Source organism: Periplaneta americana, chromosome 3, assembly GCF_040183065.1.
Source record: "Periplaneta americana isolate PAMFEO1 chromosome 3, P.americana_PAMFEO1_priV1, whole genome shotgun sequence".
Taxonomy (NCBI): Eukaryota; Metazoa; Arthropoda; class Insecta; order Blattodea; family Blattidae; genus Periplaneta; species Periplaneta americana.
The window spans coordinates 119335521-119363508 of record NC_091119.1 but is presented as its reverse complement, the minus strand read 5'-3'; the positions used below and the strand labels follow the sequence as shown (position 1 = coordinate 119363508).

The window sequence follows — 27988 nt, the reverse complement described above, 5'->3', positions numbered from 1 at the left end:
TGGTACTGCTATAGATGGTGACGTGCTGCACAGTGTGTAGAAGAAACTGGAATACTGCCTAGATGTGTGGCTTGTGATCTGAGGTTCACACATCAAGAACTTTAAGCTATAAAACAAAACTTTGAGACTACCTGTCTATTGGCATTTACTATATTTCTGTAGCATTAACACTTACAAAGACAAAGTATTGTGAAATCGGATCAATCATTATGGGACACCATGTATTTACACTTTACATCTTCTTTATAAAAAGATCACGTAATTTGGTCTGTTGAATCTGTTGTGAACATTTCTTTAAAGCACATTAATTTATGACGGCGAGATGCAACAGATGCAACTATATGACTGATGTTCCATCCACACCAACACTTCACTTTCATTTTCTAAAACTTTATTTTCAGATGCGGCACAGAAACACTCAGTTCATCAATATCACCCTCATATTCAGATAAGCTCATTTCACTTACACATTTGCACTTTTTTTCCTTCTATATGTATCTGCTATGTTTACCTGGTCTTTCTGTGGGTAATGCCACAATTATGCTTCTTTCACTGGCACATCTATGAGGCAGACCCAGTGTCAGTAAGCAACACAGGTAACACACCACTGTGTCAGACCCAATGAAGAGGTTAGAAACACACAAAGACACCAGTTTTAAGCCTCTATACAATATACGAGGATCATTTCAAAAGTTCTGCACACTGCACATGTGTGACCGTTATGGTGGCATGATCACTCTGAAATCTGCGACAGTTATGAACCAGAATTCAGGCTAGAGAGCTGTATGTATGTCTGCTGGCTAGCTTGGCTCTATGCTGAATAATTCTGCCTTAAAATGGAAGAGGAAACCGAGTCAGATTGGAATTTCACGTAGCGACCACCGATCCTACATCAAAATTGAAACTTTATGAGGGAAGAACCCAACTGAAATTCACAACACTTCTTTGCGTGAGGTGTGTGGAGATAGTGTAGTGGATCATAGCACAGTGTCATGATGGTCTGCTTATTTCCGTGAAGGTCAACTAAGCACTGAGGACAACCAAAGAAGTGGAAGACCATCAACTGCAACAGACTACATATCTGAAGTTATTGTTAATGACATTTTGCAAGAGGATCGACAAAAACATGTGAGAAAATTTCACACGAGGCCAGAATGTCTGTCGCTTCAGAATGACTGAAAATTTACAGATGAGAAAAGTTGCTGGCAGAAGGGTTCCTCATCATCTGAATGAAGAGCAGAAAGCAGGTTGCAAGAGAATTACAGAAGAATTTCTTTAGCATTACCAATCAGGAGAGCAGTTTCTAAAAAAGATTGTTGCCATAGATGAATCCTGGATACGAGATTTTAAGCCAGAACCGAAGTTTGTCCTCTCAATGGAAACATTCAGTCTCTCCGCATCTGAAAAAATGCCACTGCCAACAATCAAATGTGAAACTGATGATGAGCATTGCTTATGACGAAAATGGAGTCATAGTCACAGATAATCTGCCTCAGGAGACGTCTGTAATAGGCACTTATTACAAGCAGTTTATTCAAAATGTTTTGCGCCTGAAAATTCGTCAAAGAAGGACTGGCATGCTTGCAGCTAATGTCCTCATTTTGCACGATAACGTGGGACCACATGTTGCCCTAACAGTGCAAGAAATGTTCGACTTAATATGGATGGGAAGTACTTCACCACTCACCACACAGTCCTGATTTGAGTCCATTTGATTTGTTCCCCAAACTGAAGCAACCACTCCATGGAAAACATTTGGTACCTCTGACGAAGTTTCCAATGGGGTGACTTGAGTAATCAGACAGCTCAACAATGAAAATATCCTGTATGGAATACAAAATTTTCCAAAACGTTGGGAAGCTGTCATAAAGAAGAATGGAGATTATATTGAAGGTCTGTAAAGGTATTTTGTAAAATAAATTATTTTTTTCAATTTCATTTTACATTATGCAGAACTTTTGAAATGATCCTCGTAATTGTATTACTGTAGACCCAACTGTTGATCTTAAAAGTAAAAAATATAACAGGATTACATAATTATGTAAAATACATAGAATAGTACAAGTTGAAAAACAAAATTAAACTGCATGAACAGTATATCTGATTCTATGGTTTATTGAATAATTTATAGCGCAAACCAGAGTCCTGTGGAACTCCAGCCTCTATTGTCTAGATATGTCAAAATGTATTTCATATGTTCTGTTTTGTAGATATTGAACAATGAAATGTATATACTGTATACATTTAGAATATTGAGGTTTTGTAACATACAGAAGTCCATCATACCAAATACTATTAGAGGCTTGAGCTAATCCAAGAAAGTGACAGCTGGTGCTTTTCATTGAAAACCTTCCTAAATGTAGGGTTATTATGGGTACAAAGTAATTAACGTAGTTGGAATTAATATTACTGGTATTTCTAAACAAATTGAACAATCAAGAGAACTATGAGACTACAAATGTTGAAGAACAGGATTTAGTTATTCCATGCTAAAACAAAATGCTTCCATTGTTATGATGCAACAATTAAAGGCCCTGTCAACTTAAAAAATGCACTTTTAGATAGAAAATAATTCTAACAGAGTAGGTGTAGAGATTATTTTCTGTGAAAACCTGAGCGTGGTACGATTAATAGAACGGTGACAATCCACAGTTTAAAATTCCCAGAGGTACAGAAGAGATGTCACAACTCCACCGTGGCAAGTATGCCATGGCCATGAGTAGCAGCAACTGGGCTTTATATGGTAATTGTAAGCTTCTTCCCGTGTCAGTCTCTTCCTATTATTAATGTAAGTTTCTGGTGTCGTGTCTTATATGAAATAGTTATTTCCACGAATCATGGCTGGAATCAGACCATATCAATTTGAGCCCAGGAAAGGTGAAATTGTAAGAATATGGGAAGAAAGCAGTGAGAATATAGACCGGCTAGGAACCATGGACTGGTGTTTCTATAGTGAATGTGTTTCTTCAGCAACCCATATAGTGTGTTTCTGTTGCTGTGAAAGTGCAATGGTAAGATATGTAAAGGAAAGTGCTGAGTGTATTATGTGTATTATGAGCATTTCATAATGTATTTCATGATGTTGTACTAAACAGACACACATTGAATACTGCTAGGCATGTTACGATGGTAGGACGGAGTCTAATTTTGAAAGGGAACAGTTATGGGAGGTAAATAACAGGAACATATGCTATGTAGCTTACAGACAGTTTGTTTACAGGATTAATTCTTGGAATCTCCTCGGAAGAGGAAACAGAAAAGTCATACCTTCATGCATAATAGAAGAAATTCGTCGTAAATATCCCAACTCTGACAATGAGTACAGAAACTTTCAAACTGCTGATAGAAGGGAAATTTCGTATTTTGAGTAATTAGAACTTTTTTTTTAATTTAAAAAAAATTCACCACAATTTATTATATTTTCAACCAATACTAAGAACATTAAAAAAATTATCTTAATTTTAATTTTTTTTTTTCCAATTGTTCCTTCCTTTTATAAGGTTTTAATAACTTTAACTCCAATAAACATATTGTTGGCCATTTATAATTGTTTCAATGTTAGTGATAACTCGATCAGAAAAAAGTAATCAATTTCAAAAACCTATTACAACATTCAAAGTTTTAACTGATAAATTTGTATCAATATACATATCGAAATTTTTACTGGACAAAAGGCGAACAGAGAGAGTAAACATTCCCACACAATAAAAAATATAGCACTCTTGTCTATTTTTAAATTGTTATATTTCGGTAAAACCGCTTCTCCTATGGAGACAGTGCACTTGTCACTACTGCTACTAGCTGTTTCACAAAAGGACACATCCATATCATTTATTTCCTCACTTTCACAGTTTGAAATACCCCTGAAAATTTCACTCCCCAGCCCACACTGCACACCTAATTCATTGCAATTTGTATGTGTGTTTAAATTGGCATCATCACTTGTTTGTTCTTGGATATCACTGGTCCCTGCTTCTTTATTCACTGTCTCACAAAATTCGCTGAATGAACTTGTAAATGACTAGTCTATTGCTTGTTTATAATCTTCTTCCTTACATATGCACCAGTTTTTCTCTGACCTTGATAACGTCCATTAATTTCATCTGGTTTCAATCTTAAAGAAGGGATTGCACATTTTTTTAAAACCGGTCTACTTGTTTTGATATGCAAAAAATCTTCTAGAATGAAGTGTTCAGAACAAACGATGGAATTCCAAGTGGGTTCGAAATTACGCTGATTTATTCGATTCATTCATGCTTTGAATCTAATTGGTGATTAGGAAATACATGAATACTTCTTCCAAGATCTGTGTTTGTAGTATTTGAACACCCAAAAACACGACAATGAGGCATTTCTGATAAAAGAGCACACAAACTTATATATGAAATAATAAGACACTAGTTGCTTCACCGTACAAAACGCTACTGAGTAAAGCTCTAAGGAAGAATCGCAGTGAACTACCTGGAGTTGTGACATCACGACTACAGCTGGTGTATCATTATACACGCAGATTTGAGAGAACGGAGCATCATAGAAACTTGCGGATTTCACTATTATATTTCTCTAAACAAAACCTTTATTTTGAGTACCACTTCATTTTTTAGTTGACAGGGCCTTTAAGTTTTGGGGGGGGGGGGGGAAAGATGTTTGTTAGTCATTTGATTTCTTTTTTTATACACACACTTTAATATCTATGGTCTTATCACATGCGTGAGATCTTTAGGTATATCAGTAGGCCAGTTGAGTTTCAGTTTCTATTGTCGTGTGTTCATGTAACTGATTTAGGTTTGTTTTAATGTTTATGATATTGGTGACTGGCAGTGATAAATCATACTATTAAATTTCCAATTTGACATTTGGCTTTATGACTAAGAGAAACCATGAAAACCTCAGTTAGATTGGCCAATCACAGTGGTAGATGTAGCAGGGCCAATCCATACCAAATGGTCCAGGAATAAATTAATTAGTAGGTCGACCATTTTTAAAACTGTTTACTTTTTTAAACAGTGATGACCCCTATCTGTAAGTAGACAGAAATTATATTTTTATTTACCTTCATATAACAATGGCAACCATTTTTGTATTATGGTGTTCGACATTTTTTATTTTTGCGGACAGTTGCAGTAAATGCGATAGCTCAGCTCAAAAAAATTACAGAAAGGTGGGGGAGAACACCATTTTTTTCAGCACATTCCAAGCTACATTTTATGTCCTGTATCTTTTTACCCTATCCCTCTTTCTAATAGTTGAAAGTTAGAGCCAAAATTGATTACCGTATTAAAAAAAAAATACATATTATTTATTTATTTTTTTTTTTTTTGCAGTGGAAAGGAATGAAATACCAGGACTGTCACTTTGTTAGGGGACAGCTATACACTCAAATCTTTAGCAAGAAGTACTTTAGTTCTCTTACTCATCTCCTCTTTTTAGGTACTAGTTAGAGCAGTTTAAAAATGCTCGCTTTTCAGTTTATGTCTTAATTTGGGCCCTAATATCTCTGGCTGAATCGACATTTATATTCTAAGATGGAAGAACAGTTAGAAGAAGAGCAGTTTGGCTACACGAAAAGATATAAGAGATGCAATTGGACTCCTACAAACAATCGGCAAAAGATACTTAGAGAAGAATAGTATTTGTGGACCTAGAAAAGGTTTTTGACAGAGTGGATTGGAATAAAGTGTTGGGGATACTGAAGAAAATAGGTGTGGATTGGAAAGAGAGAAGGCTGTTCAGTAGTCTTTATATGAAACGAGTCAAAATCAAGATAAGAGAAGAAATGTCTGAAGCAAGTGAAATAGGAGAGGAGTATGTCAAGAATGTCCTTTATCACCTACCCTGTTCAACATCTACTTGGAGGACTTAATGGAGAACTGTTTTCAAAACATGAGAGGAGTGATAGAGTAGGAGGAAGAAGAATAAAGTGCATAAGATTTACTGATGATATGGCATTGTTAGCAGAAGAATAGATGATACTAAGGGATATGCTACTGGAGCTAAGGACAGCTATAAGCAGTATGGGATTAAAATAAATGCAAAGACGACGAAGACCATGGTCAAAGGAAGAAAAATAAAGAAGGTAAACGTGCGAATTCTAAATGAGGCAGTAGAGCAAGTGGATAGCTTCAAATACTTGGGGTGCACTATAAGCAGTAACATGAGCTGCTGCCAGGAAGTCAAAAGGCAGATAGCAATGGCAAAGGAAGCTTTTAATAGAAAAAGGAGCATCTTCTGCGGACCTCTGGAAAAAGAAGTAAGGAAGACACTAGTGAAGTGCTCTATGTGGAGTGTGGCATTCTATGGGGGGGCGGAAACACGGACATTCTGACGAATTGAAGAGATGTGAATAGACGCATTTGAAATGTGGAAACGGAGAAGAATGAAATGTGTGAAGTGGACAGAAAGAATAAGAAATGAAGCTGTGTTGGAAAGAGTGGGTGAAGAAAGTATGAAGCTGAAACTGATCAGGAGAGAAAAAGGAACTGATGGGTCAATGCTGAGAAGAAACTGCCTACTGAAGGATGCACTGGAAGGAATGGTGAATGGGAGAAGAATTCGAGGCAGAAGAAGATATCAGATGATAGACGATATTAAGATATATGGATCATATGTGGAGACAAAGAGAAAGACAGAAAATAGGAAAGATTGGAGAATGCTGGGTTTGTAGTGAAAAGCCTGCCCTTGGACAGAATTCTATGAATGAACGAAATATCTCTGGTGGGAGACCTAATAAAACTTTCAAATTTTAACACAAAGAGTACTCTATAAGAGGTACCTGTAAAAAAAAAATAAATAAATAATCAGAGTTTGACATTCCATGGGGACCGAAGTTGCAACAGGGAAAAAATGAGTGAGAAGTGGGTTTATACTATACTAAAAGGCTAGGCACCAAGAGCGAATTCTACTCCCTCACAGGGAGTCATATGACTTCCTTCAACCCCTTTCTTCCTCGCTGAACACCACGCAGCGTTAATGCCGTGGTGGATGAATATTAAGTGTCCCCATTTAGAATTTGGATTCGCTCCTGTTGCCCAGCCCTGCTATAGTAATACTTGTGCGATTAATATTGCTCTGTTTAACAAATCATCATATAAAAGCAGTTATTATGCTTACTAATTAGATATTTTGTGTAAAAAGTCCAATATCAACAACTTTTTAAGGTATGTGTTTATTATGAAGTTGAGATATTTCTTCACAGGATTTGTCAGAAATAACATGTGAGTGACCTGTTACTGTTGTGAGTTCCAAAGCAGATATTTTATGTCAGCAGCTGACTTTTTGAAGAAGGTTCTTGGTCCCACTGGGTGATAGAATAACATATAAACATCCTTGTTTTCTAAACTGATGTGCTCAATTTCTGTGATCCACCACTGTCGATCATAGATGCATGCAACAGTGTTACATGACTGTAAACTCAGAGGTACAATCTGACTGATATGATGACCTTCTTATTCTTCTGAGTTTGATTTCAAGCAACATTTGATAGTGTTTTCAGCAACATTATGAAACTTGTGACATTTTCGAGTCTCTGGAGTTCTCTGGCAATGATCAAATCTGTCCTTCAGTTTTTCTATGCGCTGACAGAAACATATTTTGATCAGAAAATACCTGATACCAAAGAAAATGAGCAGAAATCTTTGACAGAAGAGCATGTACAACTAACTGAAAACTTGAAACAGAAGTGTACTATCATTCTTAAAGAGAAAGTAAAAATTCTCAATTTACTTCCGAATTCTTGGCTGAGAAGAAATATGTTTTTGATCATCTTGTGAAATTGACAGAAGAAAATATATTACAGAAAATGGGTAAAAGAAAAGTAGTAGGAATCACTGATGTACTACAGGAAAAGTGATTAAATTTTGTGAAGATGATGAATTCAGTGGACAGATGGGGCCCACTTTATTCTCAATGGTGGAGTCAATACTCACAACTGTTGAATATGGACAACAGACAATCTAGGTGCACAGATTAAATTCCTTTCTTGACACATACCATAGCCATTTAGTTCATCCTGATTGCTCAATTTATTTGGCAGTTATATTAATTTCAACTATGTTAGTTATCTTTCTTTATTTTTCTACATGCACTTTTAACACTTATCACTCATCTGCAGGATCTCCACTAGGCTTTGGACAATGAAGCACAAGACTCGAAATTAGTCAAGCAAGGTAAATCCTAAATATTAACACGGTAAAGAAGTTTGAAATTTAATCAGTATGTTAGTTACTTTATAATAACCCTATAAACCGTATGTTACAAGATGTCTAAGTAAGGGATATCTGAAACCGTTTCCCTTCACCCCAGTTCGAATTGTTGGTGCCGAAATCGGCCTGTGGTATTCAATATTGGATTAATGCTTGAGATCAGAAGACATTCAAGAATTTTGGCTATTCAGTTTGTTAAACACGTTGTGTAACTGTTAGAAATCAAACTACCAGTAGTTGATCTGGACTATGCCAACAGATGACAGTACTACCATTATATTCAATTTACTTGTAAACCAGTAGATGCATTCTGCTTGCAACACTACATTAAAATCAACTTCATTAGTATAAAATTCGTGCAATGCTATATTAACATAATTTTTATACTGATTAGGTAACACAGCTGAGATGGAGGTCACGGACTCTCGACTCACTCTCCTTAATGGACGTTACATGTATAGTCTGATTTACTAGGGAAAATTTATTAAACAAAAGTGGATGACATGCCATTTTGGAGAAGAGGGAAATCCTTCATAATTTTCATAAAAAAAAATTCTTCTCAATCTTAAATAGTAATAAATAATTATACAGTTCCCTGTATGATCAAATTCTTTCACTGTAACTGTACTGCACTGACTGTAACCAGACAAAAATTTAGAAAATACTCATTTCAGAACACATTAAATATTTCTGGCTGACACTATCTAGTACACAGTTATTGACCATTGGCATTAACGAACTACTCACTAAAAATATATATTTAATTTAACATAGAGGAGATGGATGCAATGGCAGCATTGAAAATCACACTGCAAAATACAGAAGCATTAACAATTTATGAAGATGGTGGTCCTCTGCAATGATATCACTCTACACTAGTCATCAGACGCAGCAAGCAGGCAGCTATGTAATGTTTACCTGACTGACAATGTATCACTGGACTGTTATGGTTATGTGTGCATACCAAAAATGTTGGTATTCACTGAAATACTGACTGAAATTATTATTATTCTTCTTCGGTTTATTCACATTGCACTGTCAAAAGTGTCTTCATGCAGTGTTTATGACTGTGTCAACACTTCCAAGGAGACGTAGAAATATCAGTTATATTTTCCCAATAAAGACAAACTTCTAACTGTATAAAAGAAATGGGTTTTTGTAACAAAAAGTGGCATTCACTTTCGAATTAATATTTCAATCAGTTAGATGTACCAAAAATAAGACCTGTCCAAGACTAAGATTAAATATCCAATATTAAAATGACGACATTGCAACAAAATTTCTAAGCCTTCACACACAAAAATTTCAGGAGGATGGAGGAAGGATGAGATCATTCATAAGGAAGAAAATGGTTTGATTGGTAGAAAGCCATAAGCCTAACACCATCAGTACATTAGAAAGTGAGGCATTTGAATCAGATAAAATAGTATGTGAGCATGAAAAATTGAGGACCGTTTTTGCAAAACTTGCTAACTGAAAAAATAAATTTTACAGGAGAGACAATACACTATAGTAAGCAAGTTTTGCTGTATGTCTCACATATAGCAGAAAGCAAGTTTTGAAAAAACGATCACACTTTGACACACTACAATGAAGAGAAATAACCCAATTTTACTAAGACGCTTTGAACATCATGTAGAGGCCTGCCTTATGTTAACGAATCCATCAAAATCTCAATTTTTCAAATTTTGCAATTAGCAAGTTTTGCAAAAACGGTCCTCAATTGAAGAGTGATGAAAGCATTCAATATGAATTAGGACCTGAAACATATGAATGCTACAAATGAGGCAGAAGAAATCAATAGTACTGTCCTTTTGCAGAGACGAGCAACCTCAATTTGAACATAGGTAAGGTCACTGTTCTATATATCTGAGTAATGGATGTTCAATATTGCTCCCTTTCCTTCAGTAGCATATAAATTAAAATTAAATTATGGTTTATTTAACGACGCTTGCAACTGCAGAGGTTATATCAGTGTCGCTGGTGTGCCGGAATTTTGTCCCACAGGAGTTCTTTTACATGCCAGTAAATCTACTGACATGAGCCTGTCGCATTTAAATACACTTAAATGTCAACGACCTCGATCGGGATCGAACTCGCAACCTCGAGCATAGAAGGCCAGCGCTATACCAACTATGCTACCGAGAGCGACCAGTGGCATGTACTTGTGATTTTTTTGTACATATATTCTTTCTTTTTGTTACTTTGCTAGCTGTAATACAGTAGAAGCTCCATTTAATGCTATCCAATATACTGCGAATTCGTAATTAATGTGGGGGGAAGTGTATCCCCCAAAATGTTTATATTTCAAATGCAGTAAAATATTGGAGTCAGCATAGAGCTTCCTGCATAGCATGTTCCTGCAATACAACATACCACTGTAGTCAGATATGCTACGACCCTAATGGACAATGACTTTAATTTGAGGCTGTAAAACTGAATTCTGAGAATTGAACAGAATTAACGGGAAATAAACCCTGCCTCAACAAGTTCTCAATACAATTTGCCTCAGATATGGCTTTTTCTTTTCAGAAATCTTGAAAATCTGTTAAAGTTACGTACAGTGTACAGTCTTTTGATCTGACATGTAGACATGTAATTTTGAGTTTAATAAACGTGGAGTGATGTCGCATGTACTCGTAGTAAAATGCATAAAACAGTGAGTGTTTTTTTTTCTATTTTGTATGTTTAATTACTGTACTTAAATTTATGTCTAATTACAGTAATATTGCATTAGGTTACATGCTTTATTTACACATCCATGCGACCTTACAGTTATTTCCTGATGTATCATAGTTAAGTTATAATGTGGGACCGATATTTGTACCCCAACAACAGCGTTAAATGGGGCTCCTACTGTATTTGTATTTTGTTATATCTTCGGGAATTTAATGTTACATGAAAATATGTCACATAACAGAGTATGTAAATACATATTTACTCAAGTGAGCATTTCAAAATTGTCAAATATGTATAAAACACAACAGCATTAAAATCCAACCACCCTAATTTCTAACATCACAAGTAAAAACTGCATAGTCCACAGTAAAATGTACAGTTTCCGTTTACAAAGTGATTTGGTGATACAGAACAAATCACTGCCACATTTGAAGATTGTGGACAGTGTTAATGAAATTGATAAAAATGCTATTAGAAGAAAAGTGCATGTGTTCTTCTTTGAAAATGAACTGCTAACATTGACAAAGTGCTTTCTTCTGTTAATGAAGATCCTGTTTTATTGGATTTCCAGAGAACGCATATTACAAATCATAACGAGTTTTTAAACTTTCATGATGAATGTGTTCAGAAATAGATTTTTGGGTGTTCCACTGTGTCGTGGAACTTAACATTTAAGGAATATAGAAATATAGCTCGATGCAGGTCACATAAAAAATAAGATCTGGCTAGATTTGTCCATTTATTCAAGAAAGATCTCTTGTTGGGATTATCTACTACAAATCTATCTTTTAATAAAACAGGCTTGATGGTTGTTCATACTGAAAGTAAATCAGGTTATGTGGAGAATTGTTTGTGGGTATTTAAATCGAACAAATGTAGTGACTAACATGAAGAAATGGATGCCTAAGCCTATGAAACCAGTCTCTCTCTCATTGTCAATTCTTCCTTCACTAGACGATAATTCAATTATTGTAATGGGCAATGCTTCATATCATTCCTCACAACAACAGCTTGAAACAAACAACAAATTAAAGAATGGCTTAAGTCTAAATACATTTTATTTGAGGATGTCTTGTTTAAAAAAGAAATGTTACAAATAATGTGACATAATAAGCCTGTCAGAGTAAAATAAGCAATAAGTGAAATGACAAAAGCAGCAAACAAAATTGTATTGTGGTTACCTCCCTTCTATTGTGAACTAAATGTAATTAACTTATATGGAAACAAATGAAAAATTATGTCGCCAGAAAAATAAGATTTTTAAAATAGCTAAATAGCTGATCTCAGAAAATCTTCTGATAGATGCAATTAATAAAAAGGTGGAAAAAAAGTCGAAAAAAGATGTAAAACAATACACTGTTTGGTGGAAACAAGACTGTAGAAGTTGGACAACATAGTAGTGTAAACAATGAACTTCTAATTATAAACCTAAGCAATGAGAGCAGCAGCAGTTCGTCTCAGACATCTGGCTGGAAGTTCACTCTTCATTTTTCAGGCACTACTGTAAACGTTTACGTATGTAACTGCACAGTAAATTAGTCATGCTTCTTTTTTTATAAAATATTGATAACATTTCACTAAAACTTACAACACAGATGCACATCACTGATTCGCAAAAAAAAAAAAAAAAAAAAAAAAAAAAAGTTTCTATCATCCACTAGATGTAATACTCTTCTGCTTCACATTCGATTTTAGTTAGCTACTTGTGCACCTTATCTGTGTTTACTTGCAGTCGCTTGACTCTGCAAATGGACAGTAGTGATGATTCTTCCAATTATATGACTTTGAAGAATAAACAAATTGAAAATGCGCAGTTAAAGTTCAGTGAACAGAGTTTACCAGTGCACTGTTATGTTTATGGAAATTCATATATGACAATTAAATGCCTGAGTAAAAATTTTGTGTCAATGGGAATTTCTTTAGCTGGTGAGGGCCTACTTTTATAAACTACAAATAGAAATAACACACGATACAGTAGTTATACTAATGTGTAAAAATAAAGGTCATTTTTACAGTATTATATCTATGATCTTTACTTTTTTTTTTACCTCCCATGTCACAGTACAGAAAATAATTTTTCAGGAGGAAGAAAAAAATTGATTAAATATCAATAGCCTATACTGATCCTCGATGATATCATTTATGTTCATCATATTCACCAACATTTTATACCGAGGTCATGACTGTTTGGCCAAACACCTGCATAGAATTGGAATATATCAGTCCCCTAACTGCCCACTGTGCAACTCAAACCAAGAAATGGATTTGGAACACCTCAAAATCTGTGCTTCAGTGGCTGACCATGACAATATCTTTGAAAAATATTGGAATGCAAGAGGTCAAATGACTTTATTGTCAAACGCCTGGCATTAGAAAACAACAACAACATTTTATACCGAACTATATCATATTCTTACATATGCACATCAATTTTTAATTAATCTTGTCTTCCTTCCGAAAAATTATTTTCTGTACTGCCACACAGGAGATTTCATAAAAGCAATGATGATATAATATAATATTTAAAGTAGAAATGACAACTATGTTATCAAGAGACCATGAATTTAATGTCATAGAAACGAGGCTGTGCTAGAAAGAGTGGATGAAGAAAGAGTAATGTTGAAACTGATCAGGAAGTAAAAAAGGAATTGGCTGGGTCTTTGGCTAAGAAGAAACTGCCTACTGAAGGATGCACTGGAAGGAAAGGTGAATGGAAGAACTGTTCAGGGCAGAAAAAGACATCAGATGATAGCATTAGGATACATGGATTGTATGTGACACTAAGAGAAAGGCGGAAAATAGGAAAGACTGGAGAATGCTGGGTTTGCAGTGAAACACCTACCCTTGGGCTGAACACTATAAATGAAAATGAATGAATGAACATTTTACTATGATAAGAATTTTTATGCAACTATTGCATACCTGATTAGAGTTCTCTTCTCCTGTTTTGGCTTTCTTGCACGAGTTCTCAGAAGATGAGTCTGAATGTCGCTTTTTGTTTGCTGGATTAGTAAGGGTCCCATCAACTGAGCTCAATGGTGCTCCTGGACTGGTGGTACCATTACGTGTCTGTGGTGGCGTGCTGTTCGGAGTAACATTAGTCTGCAAAAGAGAAAGTAATTGAGTATAACAATATTCCTCCTCTGATCATGAATGTAACAGACTACCATCAGTTAATTCTGACAAGTCAGGTGCCCATACAAGTGAATAAGTGATTTGAATGCAATAATTTTCGCATATACTTTACTACAATCAAATGAAGAATTAATTTAAACCCTTTTGCTGATGATCGTCACAAATTTATGTAAGAACATACATGCATCGTAGCAATTAGTTTTCAACCGTACTTTCAAAGTCTCTTTTCGAATTCCATTCTCGTCTGGCATGTAATCAAGTACATATCTGAAGTGAGGATGTCGGTGCTTCTACTGAGTCAACAATGTATTTCCCATCCGAAAAATTACAACTTTAGCTATTGATAGGCACACTCTTAAATGCCAGTTATGAAGACAGAATAGTGATTCGTCAAACCACGAAATATTGGTGTAAAATATGATTATTGTAAGTATAAATGTATATGGAAATGATATCCCATCCCCTTTTTGGCGAGTTAGTGGAGAGGTAGTGTACTTTTGCCTTTTTCAACAGGATTCTGCAACAGCACATAGAACTGATTATTCTACAGTCGAACTTCATATAGTAACTGGGAACAGATTATATTAGCAGGAATGTGTGGCCTGCTCGATCTCTCAGCCTAACCTCCAGTAACTTTTATCTCTGGTAACTTTAAAAGACAAAGCACTGGCAGGTTTTGGAGATTAAAACACCCCCCAAAGTCCATAGAAGAAAAAAAAACTCTGTTGAAGCTCTGCAACATTTTAACAGTGACTTACTTCCAGTAATACACAAACTGTTCACAATTATGACAACTCTTCCTGTAACTACTTGTATTCCTGAAAGGTCATTTCATTACTAAGAAAACGTACCTTAGGAACAGCACAGGGAAGAAGCATACATACATACATACATGAGAAAGTTTTTGTGAATGAAAATGATGTGCTCAAGGAACTAGCTGTAAGAAATGCAGAAGGCTGAAATACATTGTATATATTATTTTAATGTCCCGAAGTACATATGATATTTCCATGCAGATATTCTGCGTCATCATACGATGAAAGAGTAATGGAAAGGAGAAAAATTCTCTTCGGCACCGGGATTTGAACACGGGTTTTCAGCTCTACGTGCTGATGCTTTATCCACTAAGCCACACCGGATACCCACCCCGGCCGTCGGACAGAATCGTCTCAGTTTAAGTTCCAACTCTTGGGTTCCCTCTAGTGGCTGCCCTCTGCACTACGTCATAGATGTCCATGAACGTAGGACTGAAGTCCACACATGTGCTGAGGTGCACTCGTTATGAGTGACTAGTTGGCCGGGATCTGATGGAATAAGCGCCGTCTTAAATCACAAAGTGATTTACGCATATCATATATATTATTTTAATGTACCAAAGTACATATGATATTTCCATGCAGATATTCTGCGTCATCATACGGGGTGGGTATCCGGTGTGGCTTAGTGGATAAAGCATCAGCACATAGAGCTGAAAACCCGGGTTCAAATCCCGGCGCTGGAGAGAATTTTTCTCCGTTCCATTACTCTTTCATTGTATGATGACGCAGAATATCTGCATGGAAATATCATATGTACTTCGGTACATTAAAATAATATATATGATATGCGTAAATCACTTCATGATTTAAGACGGCGCTTATTGCGTCGGATCCCGGCCAACTAGTCACTCATAACGAGTGCACCTCAGCACATGTGTGGACTTCAGTCCTATGTTCATAGACATCTATGACGTAGTGCAATGGGCGGCCACTAGAGGGAACCCAAGAGTTGGAACTTAAACTGAGACGATTCTGTCCGACGCTAGGGTGGGTATCCGGTGTGGCTTAGTGGATAAAGCATCAGCACATAAAGCTGAAAACCCGGGTTCAAATCCCGGCGCCGGCGAGAATTTTTCTCCGTTCCATTACTCTTTCATCGTATGAAATACAATGTGTTCAGCTTAAAAGTGTAATAAAATAAATATAGCTGTCAATCATTTCATTGAACTTTAATTTTTTTTATTTCAGTACATAAATATTTTTCATTTTGTCGTATGGCAACACTATATAAATTTGTGCTCCTTCTAATGTCGATGTTCCATGCTCCTCAAGTACTGTATATAGGATATTCAAAGTGTGTTATTCATACTGATTCATGATGAATAATTCTTGTGTGTTTGTACATTCCGCTCTTTTTTTTACTGTCCCTCCCATTCATATTTCTCGCATTTTTAGTACCTTACACGTAGTGTATTTTTTATTTTAATACATCTATGACCACGAAGATAAGTGGATGTGTCTTACAAAATTCATGTTGCAGTCCATTGTGATAACATTCTGCTGCGTTTGTAGTTCCTTCAATTCGAAATTGTGGTGCTTCAGCCCATAATTCAGGGGGAAATGTTGATGCTTCAATATAGTTTTCCAGAATGTAATCAGAAAATTCGAAACATTCACTAACAGGAGAAACCTCTGATATTAGTTCTTCAAAAGCATCTTATACCTCTAATGCTGGTAAATAGGAAAGACCAAAAAACAGTTTTAAACCACTCTCGAATTTAAGATGCTTTCTTTTGGAGTTCTGCGAAAACTAATTTTGGCAGCACTGTGTGATGCTATTTCATAATCTAACAAAAGCCTTCAAATGATTAACTACTTTCCACATATTTGGAAGCATCAGTTCTTCAGTAAGAACCACATGTTATTACATGTTTGGGTATTAGCATTTGCCAAAAAAATAAATAACCACAGAAATATTGGAAGCATGAAAGCACGATTGTATGGTGTACATTTGATAGAAATGCCTTGGAGCATAATTAAGAATACCATCAGCCAAAACAGTGATGCATTTATTATTCGTGAGAAAAGTTAGAATTATTTTACAAGTTATTAAGACAATTTTACCTTACATAAGAACTGCTACATTTTTACATTTTCGGCAGAACATGTTATAAGACTTTTTTATGAAAGAAGTAACAGAAGGAAACATTTTACGAAGTTTCCTATAAATTACCTACCTAAAAGTTAGATTTGTTCTACAAGTTATTAAGACGATTTTACTGTTGCTGTTCATATAAGAAAACAGCTCCAGTGTGTGTAACTACATTTTCGAAGAAGCATGTTATAGGGCTTTTTTGATGGAAGAAGGAACAGGAGGAAACATTTTACAAAATTTCCTATAAATTGCCTACCTACATGGATCAATTTCAGAAAAAAATAATCACTTTTTTTTTTTTCAATGCTGTATGATCTTTTCTATTGAAGCCATATTAATTCCCTAATCACTATTAAAAAAAAAAACAAAGCAAATGTGCTACTATACACTACCACTAAAATTAAGTAGAGACTTTGTGCCTTTGCCTATGAGATAGGCTATGGTAGCGTACACCATATAGCATTGGTAAACCAATCATCTGGAATTATGAATATACCTACACTAAAAGAAACCTATATCCTATGTGCGACGAAATCAACTGCAACAAGAAAAATTAACAATATTTCATATTTATGCAACAGCACAATAAGCGATATGTGGTCCGAAAGGTAAACTCACAATGTTTTTCTGTGGTACTGGCATGTCATGATAACATGTTGCACATGTGCATTACTGCACTGTTGCTGAGAAAGTACAGTCTGATCCATTTGGGTATGGATAATATTAATTTATTATCATAAAGCTATTATGATAGTAGGAAAAATTTCATGCTGGTTATAATATGATTAAAAGATGGAAGTTTCCATATATGACAATAAACAAAGCATAATCTGAAAGGACAAATGAAAATCGTAGATGATTAATATGGCTACCTATTACAAATCAACAGCAAGCATAATGTGTTCTTTGATATGCTAAATTTGAGAGTGTTAAAAGAGTTCAAAAGGAATTTCGAAGTAAGTATAGTGTGTGTGATGTACTTAAATATGATTCCATAATGTTGTGGTATCAAACATTTGTAGAAATGGGTTGTGTTAAAAAACCGTGCAGGAGGTCGCAGGCAAAACCCAGCATGAAAGCAGCTATCTCTTGGCTTGGTCCCCAAACTCCCGAGATCTAATCCTTCCTGACTTCATCATGTAGGGTTTTGTTAAAGACATTGTCTATTCACAGAAAATGAGGAACATTGATGATCTGAGAGAAAAAATTACTCAAGCTTATAACAAATTACTGCTCTTCTGTTACAACAGATATGGACTGAATTGCATCACCGTTATGAGTTGTGCAGGGTGCACAATAGGGGTCATGTTGAGCTCTGAGGAATCTCCCATCTTTCAGTATTGTATGCACAAAGTTTCAACAAATAAAGTTCAGTAGTAAATGTTTTACGGGGTTTTTATTTTATTCATACCCAAACGGATCACTCTGTATATGCTGCATTTCTGACCATGTGAAATCAGCAGCAAATGGGATTTCTATTTCCTTTAGTTGGGGACCTATTTAGTCCAATGAGAAGTTCTATCTCATTCAAACTGTAATTATAAATAATGAAACATTAAAGTTTTATTACTGTATGTATTACAGTCAGTTTAAAAAAAAATCAAACCCTCCCTCCAGAACTAAATCCTTGCTGTGCCAGTGGATGAAGTGTATATAAATTATTCACAAACTCTAGAAGAGCCGAACAATAACATCCAGGAAAACATACTCTCCATTTATCAAAGGTAATGAGCAAATTATGCATTATTTCTTACGTAGGTGCCAAAAATATTTGGAATGAAAAGGCAGATAATTTCAGAATCGATTTTCTTAATTTAGGTAAGTAAATGACATTTAAACTGTTATTATTTAACAGTGTTTTACATAAACAGTCTGTGATTTGTTAAATCACTGATACTGCATAACCAGCAAATGAGAGCACACCTGTCAATACCCAAAGTTGCTGCTTTCCAACAGGGAGATGATTTGCTTACCCATTAGTATCAATGCTAAGAGAAGTATGATTAATTCATTTCGTTGTGATTAAATAATGCATGGTTAGCCAAATTAATGACGTAATAAAATACTTTGTTCTATAGATCTTTTCCATAATGCTTTATTTGCTATGATTAGTAATGATCATCAAAACTTATTGTACTGTAAGAGTTTTAAACTGTAAAAGAAGGAAGAAAAATATTCTTATTGAATTTGATACTCCCAAGAAACTAATTCGATTAATTAAAATGTGTCTCAGTGAAACGTACAGCAGAGTCCGTATAGGCCAGTTTCTATCTGATGCTTTTCCAATTCACTGTGGGCTAAAGCAAGGAGATGCACTATCACTTTTACTTTTTAACTTCGCTCTAGAATATGTCATTAGGAAAGTTCAGGATAACAGAGAGGGTTTAGAATTAAACGGGCTACATCAGTTTGTCTATGCAGATGACGTGAATATGTTAGGAGAAAATTCACAAACAATTAGGGAAAACACGGAAATTTTACTTGAAGCAAGTAAAGCAATAGGTTTAGAAGTAAATCCCGAAAAGACTAAGTATATGACTATGTCTCGTGACCAGAATATTGTACGAAATAGAAATATAAAAATTGGAAGTTTATCCTTCGAAGAGGTGGAAAAATTCAAATATCTTGGAGCACCAGTAACAAATATAAATGACACTCAGGAGGAAATTAAACGCAGAATAAATATGGGAAATGCATGTTATTATTCGGTTGAGAAGCTTTTGTCATCTAGTCTGTTGTCAAAAAATCTGAAAGTTAGTATTTATAAAACAGTTATATTACTGGTTGTTCTGTATGGTTGTGAAACTTGGACTCTCACTTTGAGGAACAGAGATTAAGAGTGTTTGAGAATAAGGTTCTTAGGAAAATATTTGGGGCTAAGAGGGATGAAGTTACAGGAGAATGGAGAAAGTTACACAACACAGAAATGCACGCATTGTATTCTTCACCTGACATAATTAGGAACATTAAATCCAGACGTTTGAGATGGGCAGGGCATGTAGCACATATGGGCGAATCCAGAAATGCATATTGAGTGTTAGTTGGGAGACCAGAGGGAAATAGACCTTTGGGGAGGCCGAGACGTAGATGGGAGGATAATATTAAAATGGATTTGAGGGAGGTGGACTATGATGATAGAGAGTGGATTAATCTTGCACAGAATAGGAACTGATGGCAGGTTTATGTGAGGGCAGGAATGAACCTTCAGGTTCCTTAAAAGCCATTTGTAAGTAAGTAAAAGAAGGTGAAAAGCTGCTTTGTTTACTGGGGACCAAACTCGCATTAAGTCTTTTCATATATTTATAGCTTTAAGAATCATACACAAAAATGAATATGCTGAAATTCCTATTTTACAAAGACGAATGGAAGAACATTTTTAAGCATTAATATCTAATCAGATTCATAATCAAATGGACCATGACCAGTTAATATTTCTCAAGAAGCTTAATTTTTCTTTACTTAATTAGTTTGTGAGTGATGTTACCTTTTTGTCCTTCTTCAAAAGGCTTGGTGAGAGATACGTGTGCAACTGTTTCCTGGAATATAAATTATTTCACACTGTATTAGAGATGCAGTAATGTCACTATAAAATAAATAGTTTTATTTTTAATTAATCAACCACAACAAACAACAATAAGACCATGAACAACAAGACATCATCTATAAAAAATGGAAACATCTATGGCACTATTCAGTGAAAGTAGAGTCTGACAGGCACCAAAACATGACACTCACCTTTTAACATGCCTTGCTTCAATTTTCATTCCATCCTTCAACATTTTTATTTGTAGTGCTTGTCTATGGACTGTAAGAAAGAAAGGAAAAAGGTAAATTGAATCATAAAATCACTGCAAATAAATTAAACTCCATAATATGTATGCATATAAATAACACCTACCAGAGTCTGTGAAGGACTGAATGTCATATGTGAGATCAACATTAAGGTTTTCAGTCTTGGCAAAAACCAAACCAATGAACCACATTGTGCAGAACTTATCAGGTTCAGGTTCTAACTGTGAGAAACATTCAGGGTTCACATGGGCCAGGGTAATGTGCTGGTTTCTCTCCAAGTTTCCAATAAGATGGCGCACCTTTGATTCAACCAAACCAACCCACTCTAACTGGTCCTCGGCAGAAGCTGAGCTAGCCAGCAGTACAATAAAATGTCTGTGACAGAAAACAGATTGGATATTAACATGAAAAGCAATTTGTAAGGATATAGAAAATATTACCTATTTCTTCTTGCAACAATACTATAATAAAATTTTAACATTAATTCAATTCAATGAGGAAAAAGGAAGAAATTTATCAACATACTTGTATTTTCCAAAGAAGTTGGGTGGCTCAAAAAGTTTGTCCCAGGTACATTTGCCAACCATAATATCATCAGTAATAGCCAGACCCTGCTTGAACTCCTCCTGCATGATGGTACGAGTGGATATGGACACGTTGAATGTGGAGTTCTGCTGTGGGTATGCCGGTGTGATAATAGGCATCAAGTGATAACGATCTGCTATGTTTATCTGCAATTTTAAATACACACAGACATACTTTGTTACTTTTCAGAACTGGAAAGCTCAATTCCATCTCGACTTCATGCAATCATGCACCTATTTTTGTGTAGTTAACACAAGAAAAAAAAAAAACACATCATATTCGTAACATACACAAACTACTAACTGCATGATGTTATCATTAAGGTAATAAAAGACCATTAGTGTACAAATTAAATGAAAATTCAAATTAAAAACTTTCAAGGTTTTAAACAATCCCTGTATTAAGAACCCAGTAACATGTCCTGATGTAACAGTTATAAACTTATTCCATGTATAAGTATCAACAATATTTAAGCAATTTGTATAATTTTCTTTTGTCATATTCATAGTCTCACAGTTAAATATTTTAAATGTCAAAATTTCTCATTTCGATTGTGGGTTAACTCATTCTCTCTTCAAAATGACAACTTAATATGGCTAGTATTAAATGTCTAACATTTCTGAAGACTCTTCCTAGATCTTCTATATTAAGTGAAGGAATTGTTCATACATGTATTTTTACTATTATTCATGACGGAATAACCATTAGAGACAAAAACATATTTTCTTACCCGAGGATCCCACACAGGAAAACCCAAGTTAACATTATCAGGCTGCTTGAGTAAGACAGGCTGTGGCCACTTCCATTGGGAAAATACAAGGAAGAACTTGTGGACAAGGGTGGCTGCTACTGCATTGGGATATAACTGGCAAGTGCGTGCAACCAACATGGCCCAGGAAACACCACCCAAATAGCCTAAAGCATTACTATAGATACCATGTTCTGGAAAATTAAAGAAGAAAAAAGGCATATGAATGAGACACATACATAAAAACCGTATTTTAGTGATATTTTTATGAACTGTTCAAATCATTTTGGTAGAGATTTAACATCGGTATAAAAATCCATTAAGATTCAATTAATGATTTTCCAATACACAGTGAAACCTGTACTGCATGACCTAGAGTTCCCTCAGGATAATGTGGTCAGGACAGTTTCTATAAACATAATTATTTAATTTGTCAATGGCTTCAGTTTGTAGAGTGCTGCTTATTTCACTGAAAAAAAAAAAAAAAAAATTATAATGAAGTTTTAAGAAGGTATCCAGTCATTATGTTCTACCTTGTGAGAAAGTAATAAGTATTTTTTTCTTATTTTTTCACTTACATTTTAATGATCGCTATCAGGCACTGAAAATTTGTATTTCATTTTTTATTATTTATTTAAATACATAAACATAATTATATAATATTATTTGTAAGTGTTTACTACAAAATGGAACATTATACACAACTAAATCTGGTGACCTAACAATAGTCTAGAGCAGTGTTTTCATCCTTTTCCAACATGTGGCACACTAAAGATTTAATTTAAAATCCCATGGCACACTCACTTTCCAATTTGGGGGGGGGGGATTTTGAGAGTTTCAGGAGGGAATGTGTCTACTGAATGTTGAATTATGTCACATTCGCTGAAAGTTGACTCTTGTGGACTCACTTTTTTACTAATCTTTCTAATTTTACTTTTCCAATTTTTCCTATGGCAGCCTTTACTATTTTCATTTTCATTTGCGGCACACCGGTTGAAAATGGCTGGTCTAGAGGATTTTTAGAAGTCCATATAATGCTTTTGTACTTAGTTTGTGATATGCAATTTGTTGTATTTTTTTCATCAATGTCACTTCCCACTAGAGATGGGATAAACTGTTCTTTTAAAGAAACAGTTTCGACTGTAACTGTTTCATGAACGAAGCTGTTCCAAAATAAGAGTTTCAGAAGAATATGTTTACAACATAGTGCCAAGTGATCCAACTGTTTCAACTTCTCATTTATTTCAGGAACATGTTTCAAAGCTCTTGAATCATCTTTAAATCAGCTGTTCAGTATATTATGACGACGAAAGTCATTTTTCGTAGGTCACTGTTAAATAGTACAGTAAATAACTACAATACAAAATGAATTGATTTTAGTAAAAATAACGCATATAACCCTGGGAGAGTTTAATAATGATAAGACATTAGCCGATGATATTTTTCGCAGTATATTAATAATTAACATCATGTTAGAACACCATAAACATATTTTTCCATCAATGAGCAGCTAATAATTAATATCAGATTTATCAGAGAATTTGATTTGTATAATTAAATTGCGCGGTCCTACACAGGCTACTGTTGTACGAAGGCCATGTGGAACATAGATATTATTATATCTACTTTCGATTGGAGGTCAATGATACCTTTATAGGCTACGTGGCCTTCGCAGAAGCAAAGAAGAAGAAAACTGTTTAGAAATTGAACCGTTTATCTCTTGGAACCATGTGGAACGTTGACATGATCACTGGAGCAGTGTATCACTCTTTGGAACAGTTGAAACAGGTTATTTCACGAAACTGCTTTGATACGAAACAGTTTCAAAAAAACTGTTCCAGCTCTTTTTACCCATCTCTACTTCCCACTATGTAGTATGGAATAGAAAATTTCTCTATTTGTCTTGTAACAATGATCTCTCTCCCAAATCTCAATGTTTTTCTGTAGAAACTCAGATGGAATACCAGCAAAACTGAAAAATCTGTGTGTTTTGCCTGATGCAAAATATTCTAAATTTTTAATAGCAATGGTATCTGGATCCACAATCATATGTTTTATTGGAGACTCCATTTCCTCGTTATTGAACATGGTGAGGCTGTTTGGAACCAACATTTTACGTAAATTTTTAGTGTTAAAATTGTAATGTCACGAATTCCCATCTTTTCTCTCTTCGTCATCTTAAGAAATACATTGATTTTGCAATCCACCGAGGATGATGAAGTCCTGCAAATGCTCTGAAAGATGTTCGTCTTTCAGGAACTCCTCCTCCTAGAATGATTTACTAATTCCTTGTAGTCACCTCGGGGTTAGAACTCTTGAAGTTGTTTCTGGCTGGACAAAAGTGATTATATCATTGACAACATGTTTTACTTCATTCAGGGTAAAAGCAGCAGAGGTAGCAAGCATTTTATAATCTGTATGCCAGATTGTACTCACAGCATTTCTGAATCTCTTAAACAACAATATCTCTGGTGACTCTAGCCCTGATGAAAACCCACAACTACTGCTTCTAGCATGACTTCCATGATATGATGATGACAGGCCAACCATAACATATCTTTGCCCATCTTTTGCTCAAGTAGAATACATACTCAGCTCCTTAATCCAGTATTTATTGCAGTAGTGTCGAAGTTCATACATTTTATTTGGTCGCAAATTCCCCATGGTAATGCTGTTTCATAAACAGACAAAGCTGCCAGAAATAACTCCTGGAACTGCAAAAAACTGATCAACTCTCTCATCAGATATGAGAATCGGAAGACAATCCACAGTTTCATGTCCGGTAACATCTATAATTTTTCCATCCCAGTAATAAGCGGTCTACTATTATCAACAACCTGTCATATTGTAGATTATATCGTGGGAAGATAACGGGGAGAATCACCATGTGCAACAGGGGAAGTGAAGCCATGCTATAGTGGCGCCAAGCATTTCTTATCTTGAGTTCTCAGAGGAAGTAGTGAATGTCTTCAAGACCAGTTAAAATTATATATATATAAAATAACTTTGATGTGCGGCAGCGACCTCTAAAATGTAACTAAATTTGATAAAATTTTAACCATCGCTTTTTCTCTAGATAAAGAGAACAATGATGGGGTGACCCAATCATATTTTAAAAGTTGGATTTTAAGAAGCATCCTAATATACAAATATACTCAAAAACATAATTTTTCGCAAACACACAAACTCAGAATTTCCCAGTTCTACAATTTTATTTATATCGGTAGATGGATAATGGATTTTAGAGCAGACTGACCATAAAATTTTAAGTAAGAAATAAAAAATATATATTTGTGTGTTTCTTGGGAAATTATTTTCTCTAACAATGTAACAAATTATTGTTGATTATTTTTGAACAAACATGTAATAGAAACATAGTATAAGTGTAATCAGATCACAATTACAATAATCTCATGTAATTAAATGATTAAGAAGACACATCATAATTATAATATTCTGTTTGTGATGTAAGTGTCCGAACTGTGTCAAATACACACATCAAAGTTTTTCATCACTTATGAACTAGTATTTTATGATACTTTAACAACAAAATGAAAGAAAGACATATAACTGTAATATACTGAAATTCATATTGCTCACCAAAATCGAAGTTAAAGACTGTCTGAACAAGAGCAGAGCTTTGGTTTGTTATTCTGATTACAAGAGCCATCCTCAGCAAGTTTAATACCTGGTAATTCATTCCCCTGTATTGATGCATGCCTGGATCCTTCTTGGCATACTGTCCACCAGGTCGTCAAGCATTTGTTGTTTCAATCGGTTCATCTGTCAAACTCTGCAATGGCCATTCTGCATAAATCTTGCAGATTGCATGGTCAATCTGGACATGTTTAAACAGACATTTTTAACTGATTCCAGGCATGTTCAATAGGGTTCATGTCCAGGGAACAAGCAGGCCACTCTAGTCAGACTATGCCTGCACGAAGAAGGAAGTTATTAACTACACACGCATAATTGGATGCGTGATGGATTCTTCTTTAAAATGCTGATGATACAGTTTCACTATTGGTTGGCAAATGTTATTCCTGTATTGCTGAGTCCTGAATGACCAGGAGAGGCATACGATGACCCCATACAATGTCACTCCAAAACATTAGAGAACAATCACCCTGCACTCATTGAACGATGAGTCACAAACATGCAACTTAGCTTGATTGTCTTCAAACACATTGCTAGAGATCGTCTGCAACAAGGCACAACTTGGCTTGATTGTCTTCAAACACATTGCTAGAGATCGTCTGTAACAAGGCACAACTTGGCTTGATTGTCTTCAAACACATTGCTAGAGATCGTCTGTAACAAGACACAACTTGGCTTGATTGCCTTCAAACACATTGCTAGAGATCGTCTGCAGCAAGACACAACTTGGTTTGATTGTCTTCAAACACATTGCTAGAGATCGTCTGCAAAAAGGCACAACTTGGCTTGACTGTCTTCAAACACACTCCTAGAGATCGTCTGTAACAAGACACAACTTGGCTTGATTGCCTTCAAACACATTGCTAAAGATCGTCTGCAACAAGACACAACTTGGCTTGTTTGCCTTCAAACACATTGCTAGAGATCGTCTGTAACAAGGTACAACTTGGCTTGATTGTCTTCAAACACATTGCTAGAGATCGTCTGTAACAAGACACAACTTGGCTTGATTGCCTTCAAACACATTGCTAGAGATCGTCTGCAACAAGACACAACTTGGCTTGATTGCCTTCAAACGCATTGCTAGAGATCGTCTGCAACAAGACACATGTAACAGTTTGAGAACTGAACCCTGTTGTATAATAATTTACAAACTAATCATATTAGTACATTTACTTGTGTTTTGTAATTTGTAGAATATTTCTGGTTGCATAATACTAAGAAGAAAACTTACTAGTAAAAATACTAATATTGAATAATTTCAAGGGAAAAATTGTTCCGGGGCCGGGTATCGATCCCGGGACCTCTGGTTGAACGTACCAGCGCTCTACCACTGAGCTAGCCGGGAACTCTACCCGACACCGTCTCAACTTTTCCCTTTATATCCACACAACTCACGTGGGCTGACGAAACGCCAGAGACCCACAACGAGTGCACACAATCTCTATGTGACTTGGAATTGTGGTTTTCTGTTAACGTACACAGTAACGAATATATTATGCAAATCTAGTCTTTCAGGTGAAGCTCCCTGTAAAGCAGATTTGAATAATTTTAAGGGAAAAATTGTTCCGGGGCCGGGTATCGATTCCGGGACCTCTGGTTGAACGTACCAGTGCTCTACCACTGAGCTAGCCGGGAACTCCACCCGACACCGTCTCAACTTTTCCCTTTATATCCACACAACTCGCGTGGGCTGACGAAACGCCAGAGACCCACAACGAGTGCACACAATCTCTGTGTGACTTGGAATTGTGGTTTTCTGTTAACGTACACAGTAACTTATATATTATGCAAATCTAGTCTTTCAGGTGAAGCTCCCTGTAAAGCAGATTTGAATAATTTCAAGGGAAAAATTGTTCCGGGGCCGGGTATCGATCCCGGGACCTCTGGTTGAACGTACCAGCACTCTACCACTGAGCTAGCCGGGAACTCCACCCGACACCGTCTCAACAATTTTTCCCTTGAAATTATTCAAATCTGCTTTACAGGGAGCTTCACCTGAAAGACTAGATTTGCATAATACTAATATTGTTAGTAAATTTACAAGCTTTAGTTGCATAATTGAAACTAATGTTATTTGTTATTAGTGTTTACTAATATGTTTTTCTACAAGTTTGAATTCACCCATTTTACAGATTATTAGTGAGGCTAGTCAATAATAATAATAATAATAAACTATACCTCTGATTGAGGTTTTGGCTGATATGTACAGCTGTCAAAAAAAAAAAAGTGAGCACTCTCTAGAATCTAAGTTCCCTTCAGGTTTCTTCGCTACAAT

General features: G+C 35.5%; 1 protein-coding gene and 1 non-coding gene across 6 annotated transcripts in view; one reads left to right on the top strand and one right to left on the bottom strand.

Moving 5' to 3' along the window:
• hrg (poly(A) polymerase hiiragi) overlaps positions 1 to 27988 on the bottom strand; it is a 136393-nt gene that overhangs the window by 27449 nt on the left and 80956 nt on the right. For 4 of the 5 annotated variants that reach the window (XR_011331384.1, XM_069821433.1, XM_069821431.1 and 1 more), the window contains exons 7-12: positions 22036 to 22247; positions 21246 to 21451; positions 20827 to 21095; positions 20664 to 20733; positions 20413 to 20464; positions 13803 to 13982 (exon numbers count right to left, since the gene is read on the bottom strand). Coding sequence is in view for 4 of the 5 variants with exons in the window: in XM_069821433.1 (XP_069677534.1) it covers positions 13803 to 13982; positions 20413 to 20464; positions 20664 to 20733; positions 20827 to 21095; positions 21246 to 21451; positions 22036 to 22247 (989 nt within the window). In the remaining variant the exon portion in view is untranslated. Of the gene's footprint in view, positions 1 to 52; positions 608 to 13802; positions 13983 to 20412; positions 20465 to 20663; positions 20734 to 20826; positions 21096 to 21245; positions 21452 to 22035; positions 22248 to 27988 lie in introns of those variants that run through there. The other variant, XM_069821434.1, reaches the window with a different exon arrangement.
• On the top strand, positions 15445 to 15516 carry TRNAY-AUA (transfer RNA tyrosine (anticodon AUA)). Its single transcript has one exon. It is a non-coding gene; the product is annotated as a tRNA-Tyr (tRNA).